A 23,736-nucleotide genomic window follows, 5' to 3' on the forward strand; every position below is an offset into this window, starting at 1 on the left:
TGCAGTTTTTTTCAGTCAGACAGTGGAATACTTTCCAGAGTAGGCAAACTTACTTGTTTTGACATGCAAAAGCATCTATGCTGTATTAAATGGATTATTTTATTTTTTTCTTTTTTTTAAAACCTTTTTATTTTGTATTGGGGTTTAGCCAGTTAACAATGTGATAGTTTCAGGTGAACAGTGAAGGGACTCAGCCATACATATACATGTATCCGTTCTCTCCCAAGCTCCCGTCCCATCCAGGCTGCCACATAACACTGAGCAGAATTCCATGTGCTATACAGTAGGTCCTTCTTGGTTATCTTAAATGTATTATTTTAAAACTAAATAGAATATCAATTATCTTCCACCAGTATAAATAATTTGGGTTTAAAAGTAGTAATTTTTTGTTCACATGTGCCTCTTTTTAAATTAAAGTATATGACTATAGAAGAATATAAAGCTTCAGTTCAGTTCAGTCGCTCAGTCGTGTCCAACTCTTTGCGACCCCATGAATTGCAGCATGCCAGGCCTCCCTGTCCATCACCAACTCCCGGAGCTCACTCAGACTCATGTCCATCAAGCTTGCAGATGCACTATTGAAAATTAGTCTTTGGTACTCTGGGTTTAATTATTGAAATAAAAAGAAATGGATGTAAAATTTCAAATACCTTTTCCAACAGATCTTTATAATCTGTTATTTACTTTGCATGATAAAACTTTCATTAAGATTATATGATGGGTTTCCCAGGTCTCTGGACTCAGGACTCACCAGTGGATTACAGGATCTATCTGTCACAGACACACACCTTGTTGAAGTGGATGGAGACACGCTTTCCCTGTATGGCTCAGGAGCACTGGAGTGTCTGGATCGGAACTGGAGCATGCAAACAGCAGGAATGGTGACAACAGTGTCCTTCACGTTCATAGAATTTGATGAAATAGTCCAAGTGCTTCCCAAATTGAAGATTAAGTTTCCTAATTCTCTGGTAAGCATTTCCTTTTTGTTGTATATTTGAATTCTTCTCAGTCATGACTTGTATATTCCGGCCAAAGACCTATTTTAACTTTTATTTATGCTGTTTCTATCTGGCAGGGAGACTAAGTTCTTGTGTTGAATTTCTGAATCTGATATTTAAATTAGTACTCATAAATGGCCTTGCAGTCTTCTATTAATATTGGAAATTTTCTCTCTAGAAAATGCTTCCTTATGGAGTATGAAGGGCCAATGTAATTTTAGTCAAGTGACATGCTTCTACTCTGGGAAACTTTCAACAGGACCTCACCTAACTCTATATTATAAATTCATTTACTATACCTGGTATTAACAGGACAAGTATACTCACATATAATTTTTATAGTAGTCCCCTAACAACATTTAAAATCATTTTAATAGCTCATTAAAGTTACTTTGAGAAATTTGCCTTTTCCAGTTATGGTATTATTATATTAATTATTAGTATGAATTTGTGAAAGCTGTGATTTCTGAGTTCTTTCTTGAGTTTTTATTATCATTGTGTTTTTCTCAATTAGCTAGTGATTTCCCTCACCAACGCTTTTTTAAAAATTTATTAATTTTAATTGAAGGCTAAATATTGTAAAAAAAACAAACCACAATATTGTAGTGGTTTTTGCCACACATTGACATGAATCAGCCATGAGTGTACATGTGTTCCCCATCCTGAAGCCCCCTCCCAACTTCCTCCCCATCCCATCCCTCAGGGTCATCCCAGTGCACCAGCCCTGAGCACCCTGTCTCATGCATTGAACCTAGACTGGTGATGTATTTCACATATGGTAATATACATGTTTCAGTGTTATTCTCTCAAATCATCCCACCCTCACCTTCTCCCACAGAGTCCAAAAGTCTGTACTTTACATCTGTGTCTCTTTTGCTATCTTGCATATAAGGTCATTGTTACCATCTTTCTAAATTCCATATATATGTGTTAGTATACTGTATTGGTGTTTTTCTTTCTGGCTTACTTCACTCTGTATAATTGGTTCCAGTTTCATCCATCTCATTAGAACTGATTCAAATGCATTCTTTTTAAGAGCTAAGTAATACTCCATTGTGTATATGTACCACAGTTTTCTTATCCATTCGTCTGCCAATGGACATCTAGGTTGCTTCCATGTCCTGGCTATTGTAAACATTGCTGCGATGAACATTGGGGTACATGAGTCCCTTTCAATTCTGGTTTCCTCGTCACCAACGCTTTTATAATGTATTTTGTTCTTTTGTTATATTTTCCTCTCTAATAAAAAGGATAGTAGTGGAGACAGTGTGTTTAGAAAAGATCATCCAAATTCACAGACAGAACATTTCTATTAGCATTTCAATGTTGGTATTTTGTTTTCTGATAGCCAGTTTAAGTAGCGTACACAGTAATTAGCAAGATAAAAGTAATAATGGTTAACTAGTTCTTCTCAGAAGTACTGTGAGCCCTGTATTTGTAAAGTTCTGAAAATTTTACTTCTGGTTTTTCCTCTATAGATTTAATCTCCATGTAAAACATATAAAATCATTGTAATATCTGGAAGAGTCTGAATTATTGTATATTTATATAATTTTTTAGAAATGTAGTTAGTTAACAGATAGGTGGATGTCCTTTCCAGAATGGAAATCACTTCGAATTCAATATTGGGTGGCTTAATATATTCTATCAATAATTTTTTATTAGGTAGATTAAAGGTATTTAAGTTTAATACATTTAGTTGGTTTAATGAAAACATATTAGTTAACCCTAAAATTTAGACTTATTTGGGGAATGATAGTGAAGCTTTAATGGTAACATTTTAAGATGGTTAGAGTCAATATTCACCCCTTTTTTTGTTTATTATTGTAGCACCTTAAATTCAAGGAAACAAATCTTGTAATGCTGCAGCAATTTAATGCACTAGCGCAGCTCCGCCGAGTTGACCAGTTGACAATTGATCCTCAAGGAAATCCAGTTGTCGGCTTTACACTCTGGAAATATTATGTCCTGTTCAGGCTGAGCCATTTTAATATGCAGAAAATAAATGGAACAGAGGTAAGCTAAACACTAAGTCAAGTGTAGAATTGAAATGTTCCTTTTAAAGGGAAATAATTGTAAAAATATCCAGGAATTTATGTATAAAATCATGATTGAACTTTTGAGAAATAATTTGTTTTTAATCGTCACATTTAAAATGTTGAAAAGCTAAAAATATTTGTCTAAAAACTTCTAATATACTAGGCAAATTTTGTGAGTAAATTAGTAACCAGATCATGGTGAATAGTAAATACTTCTATTGTTTTTAAGTATTCAGAGAAGGGGATTGATAGGATAATAGTTTAAAATGAAAAGAGAACACTTCTGTAAGTAATGTGATCTTTGTGTTTCTCAGAGTGTTTTATATACTGACATGTAAAAGGGCCTGGGGAAGTGATACTAAATGTCATTTAATAAAGGTTGTGATGGAGGAAGGGAAGAATAACATGCAAAAAAATGTACATAGGGAAAGAAGAGTGATTTTAAAAGAAGATAAGAGGGAGAAATAAGCAAGGGGGAAAGTTAAAAGATGAAAAAGTCTACATGAATGAAAAAGGAAATAAAACAACCATAAGTAAAAGTCTAGATTGCTTTGTTAATAGTTTGTAACAGCTGCTTGGACATATCTACATTGTATAATTCAGGTCTGGAGCCTGAATAGCTGGAAAATTATTAGCAAAAAGTTATTTTTCAGATTGATTCTGCTAAGCTTGTCACGAGGGTAATCCTCCAGCTATCCAAAGATCATGTTCTCTTTAAATATTACTTTGGAAGAAGAGAGAGAAGCTATGCTTCTTCTTCTGTGGAATTCCAGAACTGAGTTTAGATAGTCCTCCAAAAGGAAAAAATCTTTTAATATGCTACTAGTATTAGTGTGATTATCTCTTAAAATTCAAACCTCCTTATTGTAAGATGAGCTATAATCAACTTTGCTAGCAGGGTGGGAAGAGCAACTATAGTTCCCTGCAACTGATACACTATAAGTAGTGAAGTGAAGTGAAATTGCTCAGTCGTGTCCGACTCTTTGCGACTCCGTGGACTGTAACCTACCAGGCTTCTCCGTCCATGGGATTTTCCAGGCAAGAATACTGGAGTGGGTTGCCATTTCCTTCTCCAGGGGATCTTCCCGACCTAGGGATTGAACCGAGTCTCCTGCCTTGCAGGCAAACGCTTTAACCTCTGAGCCACCAGGGAAGGTAACTCTGGCCTAAAACTTGAGAACTCCAGCATACCATCAGGAGATTGGAGGTCTCTGGGTCAGCATACAAGAGCCATGTGAAATTTGCATCAGCTACTTTGGCCACCTCATGAGAAGAGCTGACTCATTGGAAAAGACTCTGATGCTGGGAGGGATTGGGGACAGGAGGAGAAGGGGACGACAGAGGATGAGATGGCTGGATGGCATCACGGACTCGATGAACGTGAGTCTGGGTGAACTCTGGGAGATGGTGATGAACAGGGAGGCCTGGCGTGCTGCGATTCATGGGATCGCAAAGAGTCGGACACGACTGAGCGACTGAACTGAACTGTTGCAGCCATGAAATTAAAAGACACTAACTCCTTGGAAGAAAAGTTATGACCAACCTAGATAGCATATTCAAAAGCAGAGACATCACTTTGCCAACAAAGGTCCGTCTAGTCAAGGCTATGGTTTTTCCAGAAGTCGTGTATGGATGTGAGAGTTGGACTATGAAGAAAGCTGAGCGCCGAAGAATTGATGCTTTTGAACTGTGGTATTGGAGTAGACTCTTGAGAGTCCCTTGGACTGCAAGGCGATCCAACCAGTCCATTCTAAAGCAGATCAGCCCTGAGTGTTCTTTGGAAGGAATAATGCTAAAGCTGAAACTCCAGTACTTTGGCCGCGAAGAGTTGACTCATTGGAAAAGACTCTGATGCTGGGAGGGATTGGGGGCAGGAGGAAAAGGGGACGACAGAGGATGAGATGGCTGGATGGCATCACCGACTAGATGGACGTGAGTTTGAGTGAACTCTGGGAGTTGGTGATGGACAAGGAAGCCTGGCGTGCTACAATTCATGGGGTCGCAGAGTCAGACATGACTGAGCAACTGAATTGAACTGAACTGAATGGTAGGTCCACAACCCCAGTATCAGCCATCTGTTGAAGATGTAGGGCAAACCTGGAACCTTCAGATGACTATTAATATCTCCAACTAGTTCACAAGAGATTCGTTTTAGTTTTATGTACCCTCTTGGTACTTCCCCAGAGAGGTTGTAAGTCACTGGTCAGATCTAATAGTTCCAAAAGTTTCCAAAGCTAGCCTGGGCTGTAGGATAGTTATTTTAGCTATAGGTGAGGAATTCTTCCTTGTTAGTGGCCAAACCATTATGTTCATTAACCCTAAATACTGTATTTACCCAAATGTGGATCACTGCTGGAGACATAATAGTTATTATAAAACCTTAAAATAGGAAGTAATATCATTATATAGAGAAGAATGAGAAAGAACCAATGTAATGTACTCTGATTTAAAGTTCTGAAAATGTCAATGCCCAGGAATATTTGACCTTTTAATAGAAGACCTAGAATAAACCTGCTTATCTCGTCCTTGACAGTATGTGATAATGTTATACTGTATTTCTGCTTTTCTTTGTATGAGAGAGAGTGAGCATTGTGAGCATCAAGAGGAGAAGATGGAGTAGTGGCCTACACTGGCCACTAGGTGACTATGTTAGACCAAACAAGTTAGTTGTCAGCTGAAGGAATGATTCTGGGGAGCTGCAGCCTCATTAACTACTGAAGTCTAGGGAAGGAAGGCAAAGAGTCAGTCTGCAGTGATTCATATGTATAAGTCGCTTGTGAATTATGGGTTATTTTCCAGAAAATCCCTGTGTAGGTAATTATAGCAAGTGTTAAGAATAAAGGTTTTAAAGATCCAAAATGGGTCTCTCAACATCAGCTCTATTGACATTTTGGACCAGATAATTCTTTGTTATGGGGACTGTCCCATACCCTGTAGGACATTTAACAGCATCCCTGGCTTCGACTCACTAGATGCTAGTAGTATCTGTCCACCAGGTGCAATAAACAAAAAACATCTCCAGACACTGGCAAACATTCCCTAGGGGCCAAAGTGGCCCCTGATTGGGAACCACTGAATTATATTGGCAAAGAAATAGTATTTAAAATGCAAGAAACCTAATTTTATATTTAAAACATGCCGAGATATTAATACAAGGCTTGCTTTTAGCCTTTAGTAGTTTCTTGGTTAACACAGGAATGAGCCCACATGGGGAATGTACCTGTGACAAACCGTTCCTTGTGTGGAGAAAAGTGGATGCAACTTCAGAAGGAGCAGGAGTGCCATTCCCAATCCAATGTTCATTCCCTCAGAAAGGGATGAAATTATCCTTTCAGGAACAAGGTATTAACAACACCTTGACTTGCCTTTAACACATTATTAAAGTTAATCTATTCCACTGACACTTGAGATTTTCCCCCTTAAATCATTCTACTCAAAGAAGCTTTGGGATTTTTGGAAAAAAAAAATTCATTAAGAATTTAAGGTGTCTCAAGTATAATCCTCAGGAACCATGGCTTCTAAGTCAGAGCTAACACCTCACCTCCCAGCCCTCTTCCACCACAATAAGCAACATTTGTAAATCTACATTCTAATCAAGCTCAGGGAAAAAAGAGAAATATCAGCCAGAACTCACTCTCTTCCTGTAGCCCAGGAGAATGTATTTTCCCTGAAAAGAAAATATTTAATTAATTAATTTATTTTCGGCTGCTCCATAGTTGCAACACGTGGGGTCTTCCTTGCAGTGCATGGCTCTGCAGTTGCAGTTTGCAGGCTTTGTTGCCCTGCAGCATGTGGGATCTTAGTTCCCGAACCAAGACTCAAACTGGCATCCTCTGTATTGGATTCTCAACCATTGGACCACCAGGGAATTCCCTACAAGAAAATATTTAATCTGGACATTTCTATGAGATTATATTAGTTGTATCAAGTTATGAGGCAGTGTCATTTTTTACCCCTTTCCTATTTGTCTCTTCAGGTGACGCAAAATGATATGATAATGGCTGAGAGGCTGTTTGGAATCCTAGCACATGTAGCATCTTCTGAATTACCACAGTACCGTCTGATTTCAATACTGGGTGATGCCAGGTAAACTTTAATATCTATAGTTTTTATAGAAGTATTGTTGCACTAAACAAAGTAACACATAGCACACACTTCTTAATTGTGCTATTTATTCATTCCACAAACATCCTAAATTTGTTTTTGTCTGGCCTTCTCCAAAGTTTTGGAGATATAAAGATGAATATGATGAAGTTCTTGCTTTTTGGTGGCTTATAAGCTAATAAATTATTAGTTTATGAGCTAATAAGGTAAGACATTTCAGATGTTGTAAGAGAGGGCTGTAAGAGTATAGGAGAGATTACGCTTTGGAAGAACATTGGGGAAGGCTTCACAAAGGACTTAACATTTTTCTAGCTCATCAGGAATGAATAAGGGTTTTTTCAGATACAGGGTATGAGGGAAGGAGATCTGCTAAGGCACAGGGAATTGTAAATAATTCAGTATAATTAGAGCATAGGATGATTGTGAATTGTGATAGAGAGTGAAAGTAGAAAGATTGATTGTGATCTGATTTTGAAGAGCCCAGAAATCCATGAAAAACAAAATGAATACTATGCTTTGTAATTAAGCACAACAATCATGTGATTAGATTCATGTTCTAGAATAGCTGCCATTTGAGAGGATCCAGATGGACGGAATGGAGACCACTCAAGAGGCCAGTCTGTACTCCAGGAGAGAGGTTATACGGGTCTGAACTAAGACAGAATAGAGAAGATAATTGAAAACCACATAGAAGTGGACCTGACAGAAAACGCTGACTGGCAGGGTGTGGCATGGACAGAGGAAAGGCAAAGACGGCGTGCCAGTCATGACTCAGTTATAGATGGTCACCCTGACCAGAGGAAGGAGAAAGCAGTTGGTGTACGGGAAGTCAGTCATCCACAAAATCACTGAGAGGGGCAGGGAAGCAGTCTCTAGCCTGGGCCGGGAGCGGATCCCACAACGATACCGCAGAACCAGTCCACCAAGGGCACTGCCACCTTGGCTACAGTCTGGGAGCTGGGGGGTCAGGATGCTTGTCCGAACCACGGCGTCCACTTTTCACACAGGGGTCAGGAAGTTCCCCATTCCCCTCCTCAAAACTTGGCTCTACTATGATTCTTGCCAATAAAGGGGTGTCTGGCGTGCTTACTCTCCCACTTAGATCAGGTCTGATTTCAGAGCTTACCCATGTGTATCTGATTGGCAGAGCTGAACTCATAAAAAGCCCGCAGAACATTCTGAAAAAAAGTACTGAGCGAGGTGCTACTACAAAATGAACAGTAAATGTAAGAAATAGGAAGCATTGAATTAAAGAAATGATGTTGTGCAAAGACTCATTAGTAAGTGGGCTTCCCTGGTGGCTCAGTTGGTAAAGAATCTGCCCTCACTGCAGGTAGACCTGGGTTTGATCCTTGGGTTGGGAAGGTCCCCTGGAGGAGGGCATGGTAACCCACTCCAGTATTCTTGCTAGAGAATCCCCACGGACAGAGGAGCCTGATGGGCAACAGTACATGGGGTAGCAAAGAGTTGGACACGACTGAGCGACTAAGCACAGCACATAATGCAAAAAACTTTAATAACGTGAAAATAATGATTCCAGAATATCCTCAGAAAAAGGATGTTGACGTTTGCCAAGTTTCTTTCCCTGTTAGAGAGAAATAGAAAAGTATATGTTTATCTATGTGTTTTCAAATCTCAAGGGCTACCATTAGAAAAGAAGATAAGATGTACAATTTCTAAATCATTAAAAGAAAAAACCACTGATCAACAAAAAAAGCAGGAAGGGAAGAAAAAAATGAACATGTCAGTTATCACAATAAATATTCATGAATGAAATTCTATTCATTGATAATAGCGCTCAGCTTGGGTTAAAAACTGAATTTCACTTTGTTTTTGAGAGATACTCCTAAACTAATATATAAAGGTTGAAAATAAAGGGATGGAAAATATATAACAGGCAAATAACAATACATAAATATGGGAATATTACTACTAGTGGTGATAGAATTGATGATGTTGTTGTTCAGTTGTCCAGTCATGTCCAACTCAGCAACACCATGGACCATAGCATGCCAGACTTGCCTGTCCCTTACCATCTCCCAGAGTTTCCCAAGTTCATGTCCATTGCATTGGTGATGCCATGCAGCCATCTCATCCTCTGACATCCTTTTCTCTTTCTGCCCTCAGTCTTTCCCAGCATCAGGGACTTTTCCAGTGATTCAGCTGTTAACATCAGTGACTAAAATGCTGGAGCTTCAGCTTCAGCATCAGTCCTTCCAATGAGTATTTAGGGTTGATTTCCTTTAAGATTGACTGGTTTGATCTCCTGGCTGTCCAAGCAACTCTCAGAAGTCTTCTCCGGCACCACAGTTCAAAGGCATCAATTCTTTGGCGCTCTGCCTTCTTTATGGTCCAGCTCTCTCAACCATATGTAACCACTGGGAAGACCAAAGCCTGGACTACATGGACCTTTGTTGGCAGAATGATGTCTGCTTTTCAACACACTAAGTTTGTCATAGCTTTCCTGCCAAGAAGCAATGGTCTTCTAATTTCATGGCTGCAGTTACCATCCACAGTGATTTTAGAGGCCAGAGAGAGGAAATCTCTCACTACTTCCACCTTTTCTTTCTATTTGCCATGAAGTAATGGGGTCAGATACCATGATCTTAGTATTTTTAATATTTAGTTCTAAGCTGGCTGTTTCACTCTCCTCCTTCACCCTCATCAAGAGCTTCTTTAGTTCCCCCTCTCTTTCTGCCTTTAGAGCATTAGAGTGACATCATCCAAATAACTGAGATTGTTGCTGTTTCTCCCGCCTATCTTGATTCCAGCTTGTCACTCATCCAGCCTGTCATTTTGATAATATCAAAAACTTAAAATCCACCAAAAAAGATAATTGTGAAACTTAATGTAACCAAGATCACAGCTTCTAAATATGTTAACAAATGTAAGTATATATTAACAAATTCACATTATTGTGGTAAATATTAAGCTATTCGATCATTTGATCAAATAAACACAGTTAGAAAAGAATACTGAGGATTTGAATAACTCACTTAACACACTATACCAAATAAATGTATTTAGAATTTTATTTCCAGAAACTTATTCCCAATTCAGGGGGGAAAAAAGCCTATTTAAATACCTATTTAAAACTTTCAAAAATTGAACATATATTTAAACTCAAAGAAAATCTTTATATATCTCAAAAAGCATATTCATGCACATAACTTTCTGTAATGATAATATCATAAAATTAAAAAAGAATGAGACAAATACCTGTACAATTGCAACTGGAAAAGCAAAGAAACAAGAGAAACAAATTCTCAGAAAACAAGATACAGCTTCCTTAAAACTTTAAAAAAGTTGTTTGATCTCAAAGTTATAGACAACACAAACATAGGTATCCAGGGATTTTCATTACAGTGTTTATAATATTAAATAACAAACATATGAAAACTCAGTTCAGTTCAGTTCAGTCATTCAGTCGTATCCGACTCTTTGCGACCCCATGAACCGCAGCATGTCAGGCCTCCCTGTCCATCACCAACTCCCAGAGTCCACCCAAACCCATGTCCATTGAGTCGGTGATGCCATCCAACCATCTCATCCTCTGTCGTCCCCTCTCCTCCTGCCCTCAGTCTTTCACAGCATCAGGGTCTTTTCAAATGAGTTAGGTGGCCAAAGTATTGGAGTTTCAGCTTCAACATCAGTCCTTCCAATGAACACCCAGGACTGATCTCCTTTAGGATAGACTGGTTGGATCTCCTTGCAGTCCAAAGGACTCTCAAGAGTCTTGTCCAACACTGCAGTTCAAACGCATCAATTCTTCAGCACTCAGCTTTCTTTATAGTCCAACTCTCACATCCATCCATGACTACTGGAAAAACCATAGCCTTGACTAGATGGACCTTTGTTGACAAAGTAATGTCTCTGCTTTTTAATATGCTGTCTAGGTTGGTCATAACTTTCCTTCCAAGAAGTAAGCGTCTTTTAATTTCATGGCTGCAATCACCATCTGCAGTGATTTTGGAGCCCCCCCCCAAAAAAAGTCTGACACTGTTTCCACTGTTTCCCCATCTATTTCCCATGAAGTGATGGGACCAGATGCCATGATCTTCATTTTCTGAATGTTGAGCTTTAAGCCAACTTTTTCACTCTCCTCTTCCACTTTCATCAAGAGGCTCTTTAGTTCTTCTTCACTTTCTGCCACAAGGGTGGTGTCATCTGCATATCTGAGGTTATTGATATTTCTCCCAGCAATCTTGACTCCAGCTTGTGCTTCTTCCCGCCCAGCGTTTCTCATGATGTACTCTGCATATAAGTTAAATAAGCAGGGTGACAATATACAGCCTTGACATACTCCTTTTCCTATTTGGAACCAGTCTGTTGTTCCATGTCCAGTTCTAACTGTGGCTTCCTGACCTGCATACAGGTTTCTCAAGAGGCAGGTTGGGTGGTCTGGTATTCCCATCTCATTCAGAGTTTTCCACAGTTTATTGTGATCCACACAGTCAAAGGCTTTGGTGTAGTCAATAGAGCAGAAATAGATGTTTTTCTGGAACTCTCTTGCCTTTTCGATGATCCAGCAGATATTGGCAATTTGATCTCTGGTTCCTCTGCCTTTGGTAAAACCAGCTACATGTCCATTAATAAAGGACCAATTACTTGAAGCTATGAAAATTATTAGAAGTTCTGATATGAAATAATCTTTAAGATGTCTTAGAAACTAAAAATACAAGATAAAGAACGATTGTATAGTATGCTGCAATTTCTCAGAAATAGAACATGTTCTTCAGAGATTTCCTTGTGTAATTTTAAATATTTGAATTTTTAGAAATGATTGTCTCTATGAGTTAAACTGAGAACAGTAGGATTTCATAGTGCAAAGGCTTACTTTTTCTGTATGTTTATATGTAGTACTTGGAATTATCTTTTTCGGTTTGTTCTGGTTTTTTGTTGTTATTCTTTTTGTTAAAATTACTGTATTAGTTTCTCAAACAAGGATTTTAAGAGATTTCCTATCAGTATTCCTACAGTACAAGAAATGATAGTCTCTAATTAAGGCAGAAAGAACCTGATCCCAGATAGAAATTCTGATGTGCAAGGAAAACTAAAGAGCAAAGAAAGTAGTAAATTTGTGGGATGAAACTAAATAAACATCGACTATATAAAGCAATGATAATAGTATTATAAGATTTTAAAATCAATATATCTATTGAAATGAGTATATTAGGAAAGAATGAAGACTGAAAATGAAGGAGCTAAACATTTATCTAAAGAAGTTAGGAAAACAATAGCAAAATAATCCTGAAGAAAAATAAAGGAGATGAAGACATTGAAAACATAATGAAAAACTGATTATTTGAAAACACTACTGAAAGTGATGGATAATGTGTATGTGGCTTTCATAATTAAAAATCAATAAAATAAATATAGATAAATATCTATATTACTTTCTTCTTTATAAGAGTGAGAAAATTATGCTACCAAAATATCCAGTAAATGAGTGATCATGTAAATTGACCTACATCACAATTAAATTTTATTCATTTATTAAAATGTTAATTTTAATAACATAGAAAATGCTTATTATATAGCATTAAGCAAAAACAGTGTACAAACCTGGATGTTTATAAAAATTCACAGAGAAAGCCTATGAGGAAATATGTCTAATGTGAACAATGTTACTGATTTATATAGATTTATATGCTATATATTTATGGATGATTTTATGCTATTTCTTTATACTTTTCAAAATATGTACTCCTTATAATTTTTTAAATCTCTGTGTTATACTCATATTAAATTGGAAAAATGAAGACATTTTCTAAAAGATATATTCCCTTTTTGCTCCCAGTCTTCAGTTCACAGTTCATAGTAGTTACATCACTTCCCTGAGAGACACCCTATGTGGTAGAAACCAGAAAGCAACCTTCATGATGAGTTGCTGTCCTCTGTAATTCTAGGCTTGTGGGTCTGCAAGTGATACTCTGAACACTGTCTATGTTCTTCATGATCAAATGAAGCTTCCTGTTTCATTATTTACCTCCTGCTGAGATCTCGTCCTTGATATGATAACAGCTAAAAGTATTTTTGTTCTGCTTTTCCTAAACTTAAACCAGTATTCCATTCCATTTGTAGCTATGGCTGATGCTACTGAGCTACATAATGAAATTATGAACTATTTTTGTGATTTATAAGCTGTGTAACTAACATGTTTTATGGGATATAAAGACTGTGGAAGTTTGGTCTACTACGTGTCTAATTGCTTTTTGTGTGTGTATTCTGTGTTATTTAAGTTTTATATTGATTTTTTAAAGACAGTTTTTTTTTTTCATTTTAGAAATGCTTGAGACATGTCTTTGTTGATGATTGGTAGTGAAACAAAAGAATTTGAGTTATATAACTTAATTAGTAGAGAAATTGGAGTAGTGAATTGACTTTAAAAACTCAAACTGATAAAACAGATATTCAAAAAAGCATATGCTACCCTCTAAAATCAACAGGAAAGACATTTTCACCAACTGGATAAATAACTCTCCAAGTCTCTTTACCGTCTTTCTACAGGAAGAAGCAATTCCGATATCTTCTAGAAACCAAAGGGAAAAAACCTGGTATTGTCAGTGAAGAAAATAATGATCGCAAGAGACTTGTGGGAGAAAACACAAATCGTGCTACACTGAATTATACCACCAGAGACTTTTACACTGAAAAGCTGGAGGTAAAGCTGCCATCATCTGTGGAACTTATTGCCTGGATAAATTCCAAATGGCTTGAGACTTGGGAGTTATACGTTTCTCTCCTCCTCATTTAAGATAACCTTTTTTAATTCTGGAATGTTAGTCAGCCTCATATCCAGAGCTGGGGGCAGTAGGCACCAAGGAATTAGGGAGAAGTAGAGCCCTTAGTTCAATATATTTAAGCAGGAAAGAAATGTTCAAAAGAAAGAAATTGGTACCAAAAATTTAAACCGAAGTAGGACCAGGATTCAGGTCTCTCTGAATTAAGAAAACTGGAATAGACTTGCTCTGAGTACTTACCTAGCCTGTGCCAGACTGGCAGAAAGACCCAACAGAACCTCCATTTCTGTTCTCTTTGCCTAGGTCCTTGATGTTTTAATTCACTATTTTATTCTCCTGCAGCATTAGCTACTGTGTTCTTGGTCACATAGTTTTAACCTATTTTGTTTCCACTATAGTCTTTTAGACAGAAAGGCTAGAACCAGTTCTTTACTCCTGTATGTGTTCAGAAGTTTTTTGAGGGACTGCTGTGTTAGGGGACTGCAGAACTATAAAGAAGAGAACCATGCAGTGTGTGCCTTGATGGAACTTAGAGAAAGGTGAAGAAACAAGTCATCTATATAAAAATAAGATGTTAAAATTCTGCCAGAGTTTTTGAGGGGTTTAGGGGTGTGTGTTAGTGTGTATTGGCCAAATATTTTTCAAATGTTTTATAATGGTTGTGAGATTCTTTATTCAAACTATATTGTAGCTGAAAACTCATTATATCAAAGGAAAGCAAAACAGCAGAGCTGCTCCTGTTGTAGATGGGGTTCAGAGCTCTGTTTGATTGGATCTTCTATTTTTTTCCTTTCTCCTTACCTCATTCCTGGACTTCCCTGGTGGCTCAGACGGTAAAGTGTCTGTCTACAATGCGGGAGACCCGGGTTCGATCCCTGGGTTGGGAAGATCCCCTGGAGAAGGAAATGGCATTCCACTTCAGTACTATTGCCTGGAAAATCCCATGGACAAAGGAGCCTGGTAGGCTGCAGTCCATGGGGTCGCAAAGAGTCAGACACGACTAAGCGACTTCACTTCACTTCACTTCACCTCATTGCCAGACATGAAGAATCTCTTTGGAACCCGTAGGCCTCTAAGGATTATACTTTGAAAAGCACTTAACTCAATGCAACAATATTTTTATAGCATCCTGAAGGATGTTTTGAAAAGATTCTGCTTTAAATTCTAGCGCATGAAAGGTTACTGCTTCATGAGGTAGTTGTATATCACTGAACAACTCTAACAGTGGAGAAATTCTTACCCATGTTAAGCTGCCTCCTAACAACTTTCAATTAGTGATGCTAATGTTGCCTTATGTAGAAAACAGAGCAAATATCTTCCTTATGAAAACTCTTTAAATATTTGAAGTGAATTACTTGAAGTCATCTTTATAGTTATACTTTCTTACATTCAAAAATAACGTATTGAGCACCTGTCACATGTAATACTTGGACTGTAAGAAGTCGCTGTATTATCCTCATGAATCTCACATTCTAATGGAGGAGATAGACATATGCAGGGATAATGAAAATCAGTAAGTTGGGAGAGTGTAGCTCAGGGAAACTCTGCTCAGTGCTCTGTGCTGACCTAAACGGAAAGGAAATCAAAACAAAGAGGAGATACATGTATACATGTGGCTGATTCTCTTCAACACAGCAGTGTAAAGAAACCAAACTCCAATTTTTAAAAGTCAGTGTTCCTTAAAGTAATTTAAAATTTAATATAATCCCAATAAGAAACCAAAAATTTTTCACTGAATTGATCTTACAGTACCTGTGGAAAAATAAACATAAATAACCATAAAAACTCTGAAAAAGAAAAATGATGAGGAGAAAACTAGCTCTACTAGATAAATTAAGACATATTATGGTCTTATCAGTTAAAACAGGGTGTTTATGGAGAGACAGTCTCATGGGATAGAATGGAAAATTCAAATGTACATCTAGATAAAAATGAATTTATGATACGATAAAGAATAATCTCAAACAAATAAGAAGGATTATCTCAGTGGTGATTTGAAAATAACTACGGAATTAAGGGGGAAAAAAAGCTGGATTCAGACTTTATACTTCAGTTCAGTTCAGTTCAGTCGCTCAGTCGTGTCCGACTCTTTGCAACCCCATGAATCACAAGCACGCCAGGCCTCCCTGTCCATCACCAACTCCTGGAGTTCACTCAGACTCGCGTCCATCGAGTCAGTGATGCCATCCAGCCATCTCATTCTCGATTGTCCCCTTCTCCTCCTGCCCCCAATCCCTCCCAGCATCAGAGTCTTTTCCAATGAGTCAACTCTTCACATGAGGTGGCCAAAGTATTGGAGTTTCAGCTTTAGCATCATTCCTTCCAAAGAAATCCCAGGGTTGATCTCCTTTAGAATGGACTGGTTGGATCTCCTTGCAGTCCAAGGGACTCTCAAGAGTCTTCTCCAACACCACCGTTCAAAAGCATCAATTCTTCGGTGCTCAGCCTTCTTCACAGTTCAACTCTCACATCCATACATGACTACTGGAAAAACCATAGCCTTGACTAGACGGACCTTAGTTGGCAAAGTAATGTCTCTGCTTTTGAATATGCTATCTAGGTTGGTCATAACTTTTCTTCTAAGGAGTAAGAGTCTTTTAACTTCACATCCGCATTAATTCCCAATGAGTCAGAGATGTTGAAGTTTATAATGAAAGGGTAAAATATCTACAAAAAAAATGAAAGATTTATGTACAGCACTGAGATCAGAAAGACCTTCCGAGATATAAAATAAGCAATGTCAAAAAAAAACTGAAAAAAATAATTTGCAACTCAGTTCAGTTCAGTCGCTCAGTTGTGTCCAAACTAATCTCCCTAAATTATCAAGAACTTTTAGAAATCAGTGAGAAAAGGGACCAACAATCCAGTATACGTTGTGTTACTTATTCAAAAATAAGTTTAAAATAATATACCATTTACCATGACAATAAACACCGTCAGTTCAATTCAGTCACTCAGTCGTGTCCGACTCTTTGTGACCCCATGAACCACAGCACGCCAGGCCTCCCTATCCATCACCAACTCCTAGAGTTCACCCAAACCCATGTTCATTGAGTCGGAGATGCCATCCAACCATCTCATCCTCTGTCGTCCCCTTCTCCTCCTGCCCTCAGTCTTTCCCAGCATCAGGGTCTTTTCAAATAAATCAGCTCTTCACATCAGGTGGCCAAAGTATTGGAGTTTCAGCTTCAACGTTAGTCCTTCCAGTGAACACCCAGGATTGATCTCCTTTAAAATGGACTGGTTGGATCTCCTTGCAGTCCAAGGGACTCTCAAGAGTCTTCTTCACTTCCACAGTTCAAAAGCATCGATTCTTTGGTGCTCAGTTTTCTTTAAAATATGTATAAGCCCTCCACAGAGAAAATTATAAAGTTTTATTGAAAGACACTGAAGAAGAACTAAATAGATAGTGTATGTTTATGGTCAGAAACTTTCTACATAATAAAGATGTCAGTTCTTCCTAAATCCATCTGTATAAGGCAATTCTGATAAAAATTTGGAAAAGTTATTTGTAGAACTTCACCAGTTGATCCTAAAGGTGTTTGATAGAGGAAAGGACTTAAAATAACACAACAGTATAAGTGAGGAGAACTTGCCTTATCAGATATGAAGTACTATTTTTAGCTCTAGTAATTGAGGCCATATAGGAATAGATTCATAGATCCATGGACAAAATAGCCAGAACTATCCCATGTTTATGGGATATCAGGTATTGCTGACTAGTACAGACAGACTAGCTAATAAATACTACTGAGGAAATGAAATATCAAATCAGAAATACATATCCCTACTATGGTGTACTTTGTTAAAAACCATATTAAAAAATTAACTCCAGATCAAATAAAAACCCAAATATGAAAAGCAAACTTTAAAATTCTCACTTAAAAAATAGTTGAAAATATGACCGTGATTGGGTAGGCTATGATTTTCTAACCCCCTACCCTCCAAGGGCACAAACTGTAGGGAGAAATTTTGATAAATTTGGCAATAGAGGTCATTTTTTGAAAAAAACAGGAAGAGTTTCCATGGAGTAATATAAGCAGAGTCTTGATTAAAGTGGTTTGAGAGGTAAATAAGCAATCAAGAAGTAAAGATAGCAAATGCTGACTCCTGTTTTGAGAAGTATCAAAGGGAAAAATAAAATCTGAAGCCACATAACATTTGGAAAGAATAATATGCCATTAGGAGATTTGGATCTGAGCCCATGATTCCACCACTTATTTATTACCTGAAAGACCTTGCCTGGTCCCTTAATCACTTTCTCTTGACTCACAATGTACCATTCCCCACTTCCTGAAAAATGTTTTAATCACTGCAACACAAAGTGCTGATTCTCTCTCCTCTGTATATCTTGAGTTATTGAAGGAATTACTTGAAGTAAGTTTCTCACAAATCAGGATAAGCCGCCCCTTTCACTATACGTATGACATGTATAATTCTGTTGCTTGGTAGGTGTTCATCCAATGTCCTGACTCATTCTGAAAAAGATTTAAGATGGATGGAAAGCTGAAAGGGACTTTAAAGAATCCAGTCCTGTTATTAGACAGCTGAGGAAAACTGGAAACTTAGGTGAACAGCTGAGGCTCACATGGTGAATTCCGGGCTGAACTGCCTCTAGAACTCAGCCCTTCTGATTCCTGCCCTTGGCTCCTTTCAGTGTATATGAATGCTTCCTAAAGTCATCTTGACCACCCCAGCACAAAGGGCTCTCTTGAACACTGGTGGTATTTGCTGTCTAAACATTTCATCCAGCACTCATGTACTGTTTCATTTCTTTTAGTTAAGCTTTTAATGTGTGTAGGACATCTCTCCAACTAGACTGCAGGTTCTTCAAGAGCTAAATTAGCATTTTCTCCAAGTATTAGTAGATGACGGCTAATCCTGAGTAAGTCTGTCAACCTTTGTTAACCTTAGAGTCCTGTTTATAAAATGGAGATATGGATTAAATTCCTATACAAGTACCATTATTGTTAAAGTAACTCTATAACAAGTCTACCACGACCTGCTTTTTTCTATCTTCATGACAATAAAGTTGCCAGTTTTCCTCAGCTGTCATTACATTATGTTAGTTCAGTGAACTAACATAAACAATATTGTAGAGTTCATCTCATCAGGATTGAACTTGTGAAATACTTGTTTTATGACCCCCTACAGGGATAGAAAAAAAAAATAAATGTGTGATGTGTGAAAGCATTTGAGAATGGAAAAAGCATTAGTCAAAGAGGAGCAACTTCTTGACAGGTCAGGGCAAGAGAAGTATCTCTAATGTGCTCTTAGCAGGATCACTCTGTACACGCAGCGTGAGTTGTGCTGGCGGACGCCTGATGAGTTTTAGAGCATACTGCATGGAGATGCAAAGTAAATTGGCTTAGTGGAGAGAAGAAATGATGAAGCAAGGATGCTTTCAAACACATTTACTCATTAACAGTTAGTATATATTAGATACAGTTCTGTATCAACATGTTTATAAAGAAGTCATGGAAGAAACTAGCACAAAATTGTAAAGCACCAAAAATTTCACTATACCAATTAGAAAAGTTTAATTTGTATTATATATAAATTACTTAACAAAAGTTATCATTTAAATATCTTTATATTTTTCTTATCCTTTATTTCTATAAAAATTTTCCAGTCCTACTGCTAGAAATTTTTTAAAAATTCAAAATCATGTTTTAAGAAACTTAGACGTCGGTAAGAGATGTCTTATGTAAATACATTGCTCGTTGCAAAATATTGCTTGTTTTAGTTATTGATCTCTTGTGATTCACTGGAGAAGGCAATGGCACCCCACTCCAGTACTCTTGCCTGGAAAATCCCATGGATGGAGGAGCCTGGAAGGCTGCAGTCCGCGGGGTCGCTGAGGGTCAGACATGAGTGAGCGGCTTCACTTTCACTTTTCACTTTCATGCATTGGAGAAGGAAATGGCAACCCACTCCAGTGTTCTTGCCTGGAGAGTCCCAGGGACGGGGAAGCATGGTGGGCTGCCGTCTCTGGGGTCGCACAGAGTCGGACACGACTGAAGTGATTTAGCAGCAGCAGCAGCAGTGATTCACACTTATCTTTCTTCCTGGTATTCTCCTTGTTTCCCAAATTTACTGAGTATTAAAAGGGAGCAGCTAAATGCTGTTCTCATTGATAAGCTAACTTAGTGCACATGACTGAGTCCCAGAGAGTATTTCACAGTTAGTGAAGTTTGGTTCACCAGAGAAGTCACCAGCTGGAACCATCTGTTATTTATTGCCCATCAAAATCTGTGCATATTTTTATGATAGGTCAATACATGACCTGTTGCTTTTAGCACATGAACTAAATCAAATCAGATCAGCATGTTGACCCCTGAATGGTAAGTGATTATTTAGAGAAATCTTATATGTCGTAAGAAAATTTCCAAAATGTGCCTCTGTTAGACGAAGTTAGTGACAATTGGGACTCGTTGTTAACTTCTGTAAATTAATGAAGAATCCAAAACATATTTATTTTTTGTTTTATAAATTGTAAAACTTTGGAAAAGGAAGAGAAGAAAAAAGGAGTAGAAATACTCATCTCACTACCCTAAGACAATCTTAATGACACTTCAGTATATTTTCTTTCATTAATATTGAATATATTTTTGTAACTTTTTAATGAAAATTTCAAACATATGACAAAGTTGAAATAATTTTACAGTAAACATTCATTCCCCAAACTTAAATTCTACTGTTAGTATTGTACTGTACCATGTACTTGCTTTATCACTTATCTATGCTTTTCCCCATCCTCTATCCATCAATAATCTATCTTATTTTTTAAATTTATTTCAAAGTAATTGCACACATTGCCATGCTTCTCCCTAAATAATTCAGCCAGCAGATCATTAGAGTTCAGTAATTGATATAGTTTCTTATTTTGAGGCATAATTTATATACAATGAAATATAAATCTTAGGTATACAATTAAGTTTCGACAAATACGTATACTCATGGAACCCAGCCTCTATCAAAACTTCATTTTGTACTTTTCTTTTTCCACTTAGCATTATAGTGTAAGCATTTTCCTTGTTACTATAAACCTTCATAGTAGATTTTAAGGGCAGTATTTGTTGATGTTTTAAATTTAACTTTTTAAAAATTATTTTGCTATTTTGATTTGAGTTGGAGGTTTTAGTAGATCATTTTTCAATTAGTTAAACCTATTTTCTCATTGACATTTATTATTTATTTCCTTATCCATTTGTGTGAATTGCTTCCCCTATAATTCTGATTATCTGATCTATTCCATTGATTTTTTCCACATATATTATGACATTTTCCATCATTGTGCCTGAATACTCAAAGTATCAATAGCCAAAATAAGTGTCAAATTCTTGCATTAATCAAAATGGCTTTGTTTCAGCTTCTAGGATGAAATCCAGGCCCAATGCCCCAATTACCTCAGGTCTCAGACTTCCTTTGTTGTGTTTTGAACCCAGGCCTTTCATTTGGGCTTCCCTTGTGGCTCAGCTGGTAAAGAGTCCACCTGCAATGCCAGAGACCTGGGTTTCATCCCTGGATTAGGAAGATCCCCTGGAGAAGGGAAAGGCTACCTACTCCAGTATTCTGGCCTGTAGAATTCCATGGACTCTATAGTCCATGTGGTTGCAAAGAGTCGGACATGCCTGAGCAACTTTCACTTTCACCTTTCATTTGTAGACTGCCAGACCGAGAAGTGGAATGGGTGCATTGTGTCATCTGAAGGCCAAGTTCTGGGTCCCAGGCTTGTGTATATGTCCTCTTTCTCCTTGTTCACTTTCCCCCAACTTTGTCCAAATATTCTCAGCCACATAAGTCAGTGTAATGTATCACTTCATCCTTTCCTAAAATATGGAAATAATTCAGAGTGTGGATATTTCATGTGTGTATATAAACATTAACTGACCTCAAGGCTTCCCAGGTGGTGCTAGTGGTAAAGAACCCTTCTGCCAGTGCAGGAGATGTAAGAGACATGGGTTTGATCCCTAGGTTGGGAAGATCCCCTGGAGGAGGGCATGGCAATCCACTCCAGTTTTTTTGCCTGGAGAATCCCATGGACAGAGGAGCCTGGTGAGCTACATTCCATAGGGTTGCAAGAGTCAGACATGACTGAAGCAACTTAGCACACATGCACATTAACTGACCTCTTGTTTATTAATATTGTTAGTATCATTTACCATTAGAAGCTATGAATCTGTACATTCAGCTGACTTGTGTGAGGTAAACTGCCTGCACTGAGAAAGGAGAAAGTCTATCAACAGAGAAATTGTAGTTAGGATCCAGTGATGTCAATAAATAAGCACTTTTAAAATGCAACTTAAAATCTTTATTTCTCCCCACAATTAGCAAATGAGTTTCATATTAGCTCAACTGGAAGTTTTCTTCTCATAGTTGCCAAGAAATACATTTTTAACAGAGCTGTCCCACAGAGCTGGGAGTGGACTGGCAAGAAGGAAGCCCTCAGTTGCTGTCTTTACTCAAGCAGAGCTCTGTGTCAGAGTGTCTAGGAAACTGTTCCTGCTCTGAGGGCTGGGGTCAGAACAGATTATCAAGCTTCTCTGGTTCAGCTAATTGTTGCTTTGGCTTGGGGCTTAATTATGACTCAATGCAAAATATTCTTTTTCTAATAGGAAATAAAGGAAAAAAAGAAATTCTGCAAGATGTATATCGAGGATCTTGTGAAGGAAGCCACAGAAATCAACATGAAAAATGAAGCTTTGCAGAAACTTTGGCCACAGATGTTCATTGAACTTGTGAGGGATGCAGTTATAGAAATCCGCAATAAAAATTCCTATATGAAGCTTTGCCTACAGCAGATAACAGACCAAAAATAGAAATGGCTTAGTTACAATTGAGATTTTTAGTTTTATGTTTTTGATGGTTGAAAATATGTGGGTTAAAAAAATGTTAAAACAACAACAAAACTTTTCCTTCAAGCTAGAAAGACTAGCATCAAAGCATTTATTGCCTACTGTTCTTGTAGTTAAAGGTTAGGAAGGAAAGAGCAAAAGGGAAAATTCATTTCCTATATATATTGACCAAACAGCCTTTGGGAACTGAGCAATCTTTAGGGCCCTTGAATGGGCCCTGCGTCTTGGGTTCTTGATTTGACTGGTGCCCCTGCTATAGCCCAAAGCACGTAGTGTTCGCTCATGATTCAGCATGAGTTGCTTCTGTCTACTTTCAGCTGATAATTTTTAGTTACTTACCTCTTATTTTATGTCATGATTTCAAAGCCAAAAATATGTTCTTTTTTATGAGTGAAGAATAAACTTATTAATAAATTAGTTTAAAAGAAAACGTGTTTGCCTCCTTAATCCAGTCAGAATTGTCATATTTATTGTACGTTTCTCTTTAGCTGAGTAGGAGCCCTTCTCTTTACTTATGTAGGAAGAGGCCTCATTCTTCTAAGTATGCATACTTGGCGCGCCACAGAAAGTCCTGGGGGTCACTATGAGCAGAGAATATGAAAATGAGTACGAACAGGGACAGGAAGAAAGTGTTCCTGCCTTAAGAAGTCCTGGGTGTCTGCATGTAAAATGCAGTGATTAACCAGTAAGTCTGCTTCTGTGAATGGGGTCTCTTTCTGTTGTTGGCTACTCTGAGGCTCTTTTTCTAGGCAGGCATGTGTACCTGTATCTCAAAAGTATTAGGGGTTTATGAGGGAAGGTTTCGAATTTTTCTAATTCCAGCTGAAGATCAAACAGAGAAATAAGATATAAAGATATAAGCAGGGGGTTGTCCTGGTTGATGCTAGTGATTTTGGAGCCCATGACCATAGCCAGAAGTGATACAACTTTAGAAACACGATCTTACAGGTTCATAAATAGGAATTCTCCAGTTTGCTCAGATTTCACCTGACAG

The 23,736-nt window shown here is 37.7% G+C and overlaps 1 protein-coding gene across 5 annotated transcripts in view; it reads left to right on the forward strand.

Moving 5' to 3' along the window:
• The window catches only part of LRRC49 (leucine rich repeat containing 49), a 155,074-nt gene extending 131,902 nt beyond the window's left edge, over positions 1-23,172 (forward strand). For all 5 annotated transcript variants that reach the window (XM_069595530.1, XM_069595531.1, XM_069595533.1 and 2 more), the window contains 5 exons: positions 731-968; positions 2,829-3,014; positions 7,014-7,123; positions 13,652-13,805; positions 22,503-23,172. In XM_069595530.1, the coding sequence (XP_069451631.1) occupies positions 731-968; positions 2,829-3,014; positions 7,014-7,123; positions 13,652-13,805; positions 22,503-22,706 (892 nt within the window). In that variant the 3' untranslated portion in view covers positions 22,707-23,172. The remainder of the gene's footprint in view (positions 1-730; positions 969-2,828; positions 3,015-7,013; positions 7,124-13,651; positions 13,806-22,502) is intronic.
• The last annotated feature ends 564 nt before the right edge of the window (positions 23,173-23,736 follow it).

Source organism: Ovis canadensis, chromosome 7, assembly GCF_042477335.2.
Source record: "Ovis canadensis isolate MfBH-ARS-UI-01 breed Bighorn chromosome 7, ARS-UI_OviCan_v2, whole genome shotgun sequence".
NCBI lineage: Eukaryota > Metazoa > Chordata > Mammalia > Artiodactyla > Bovidae > Ovis > Ovis canadensis.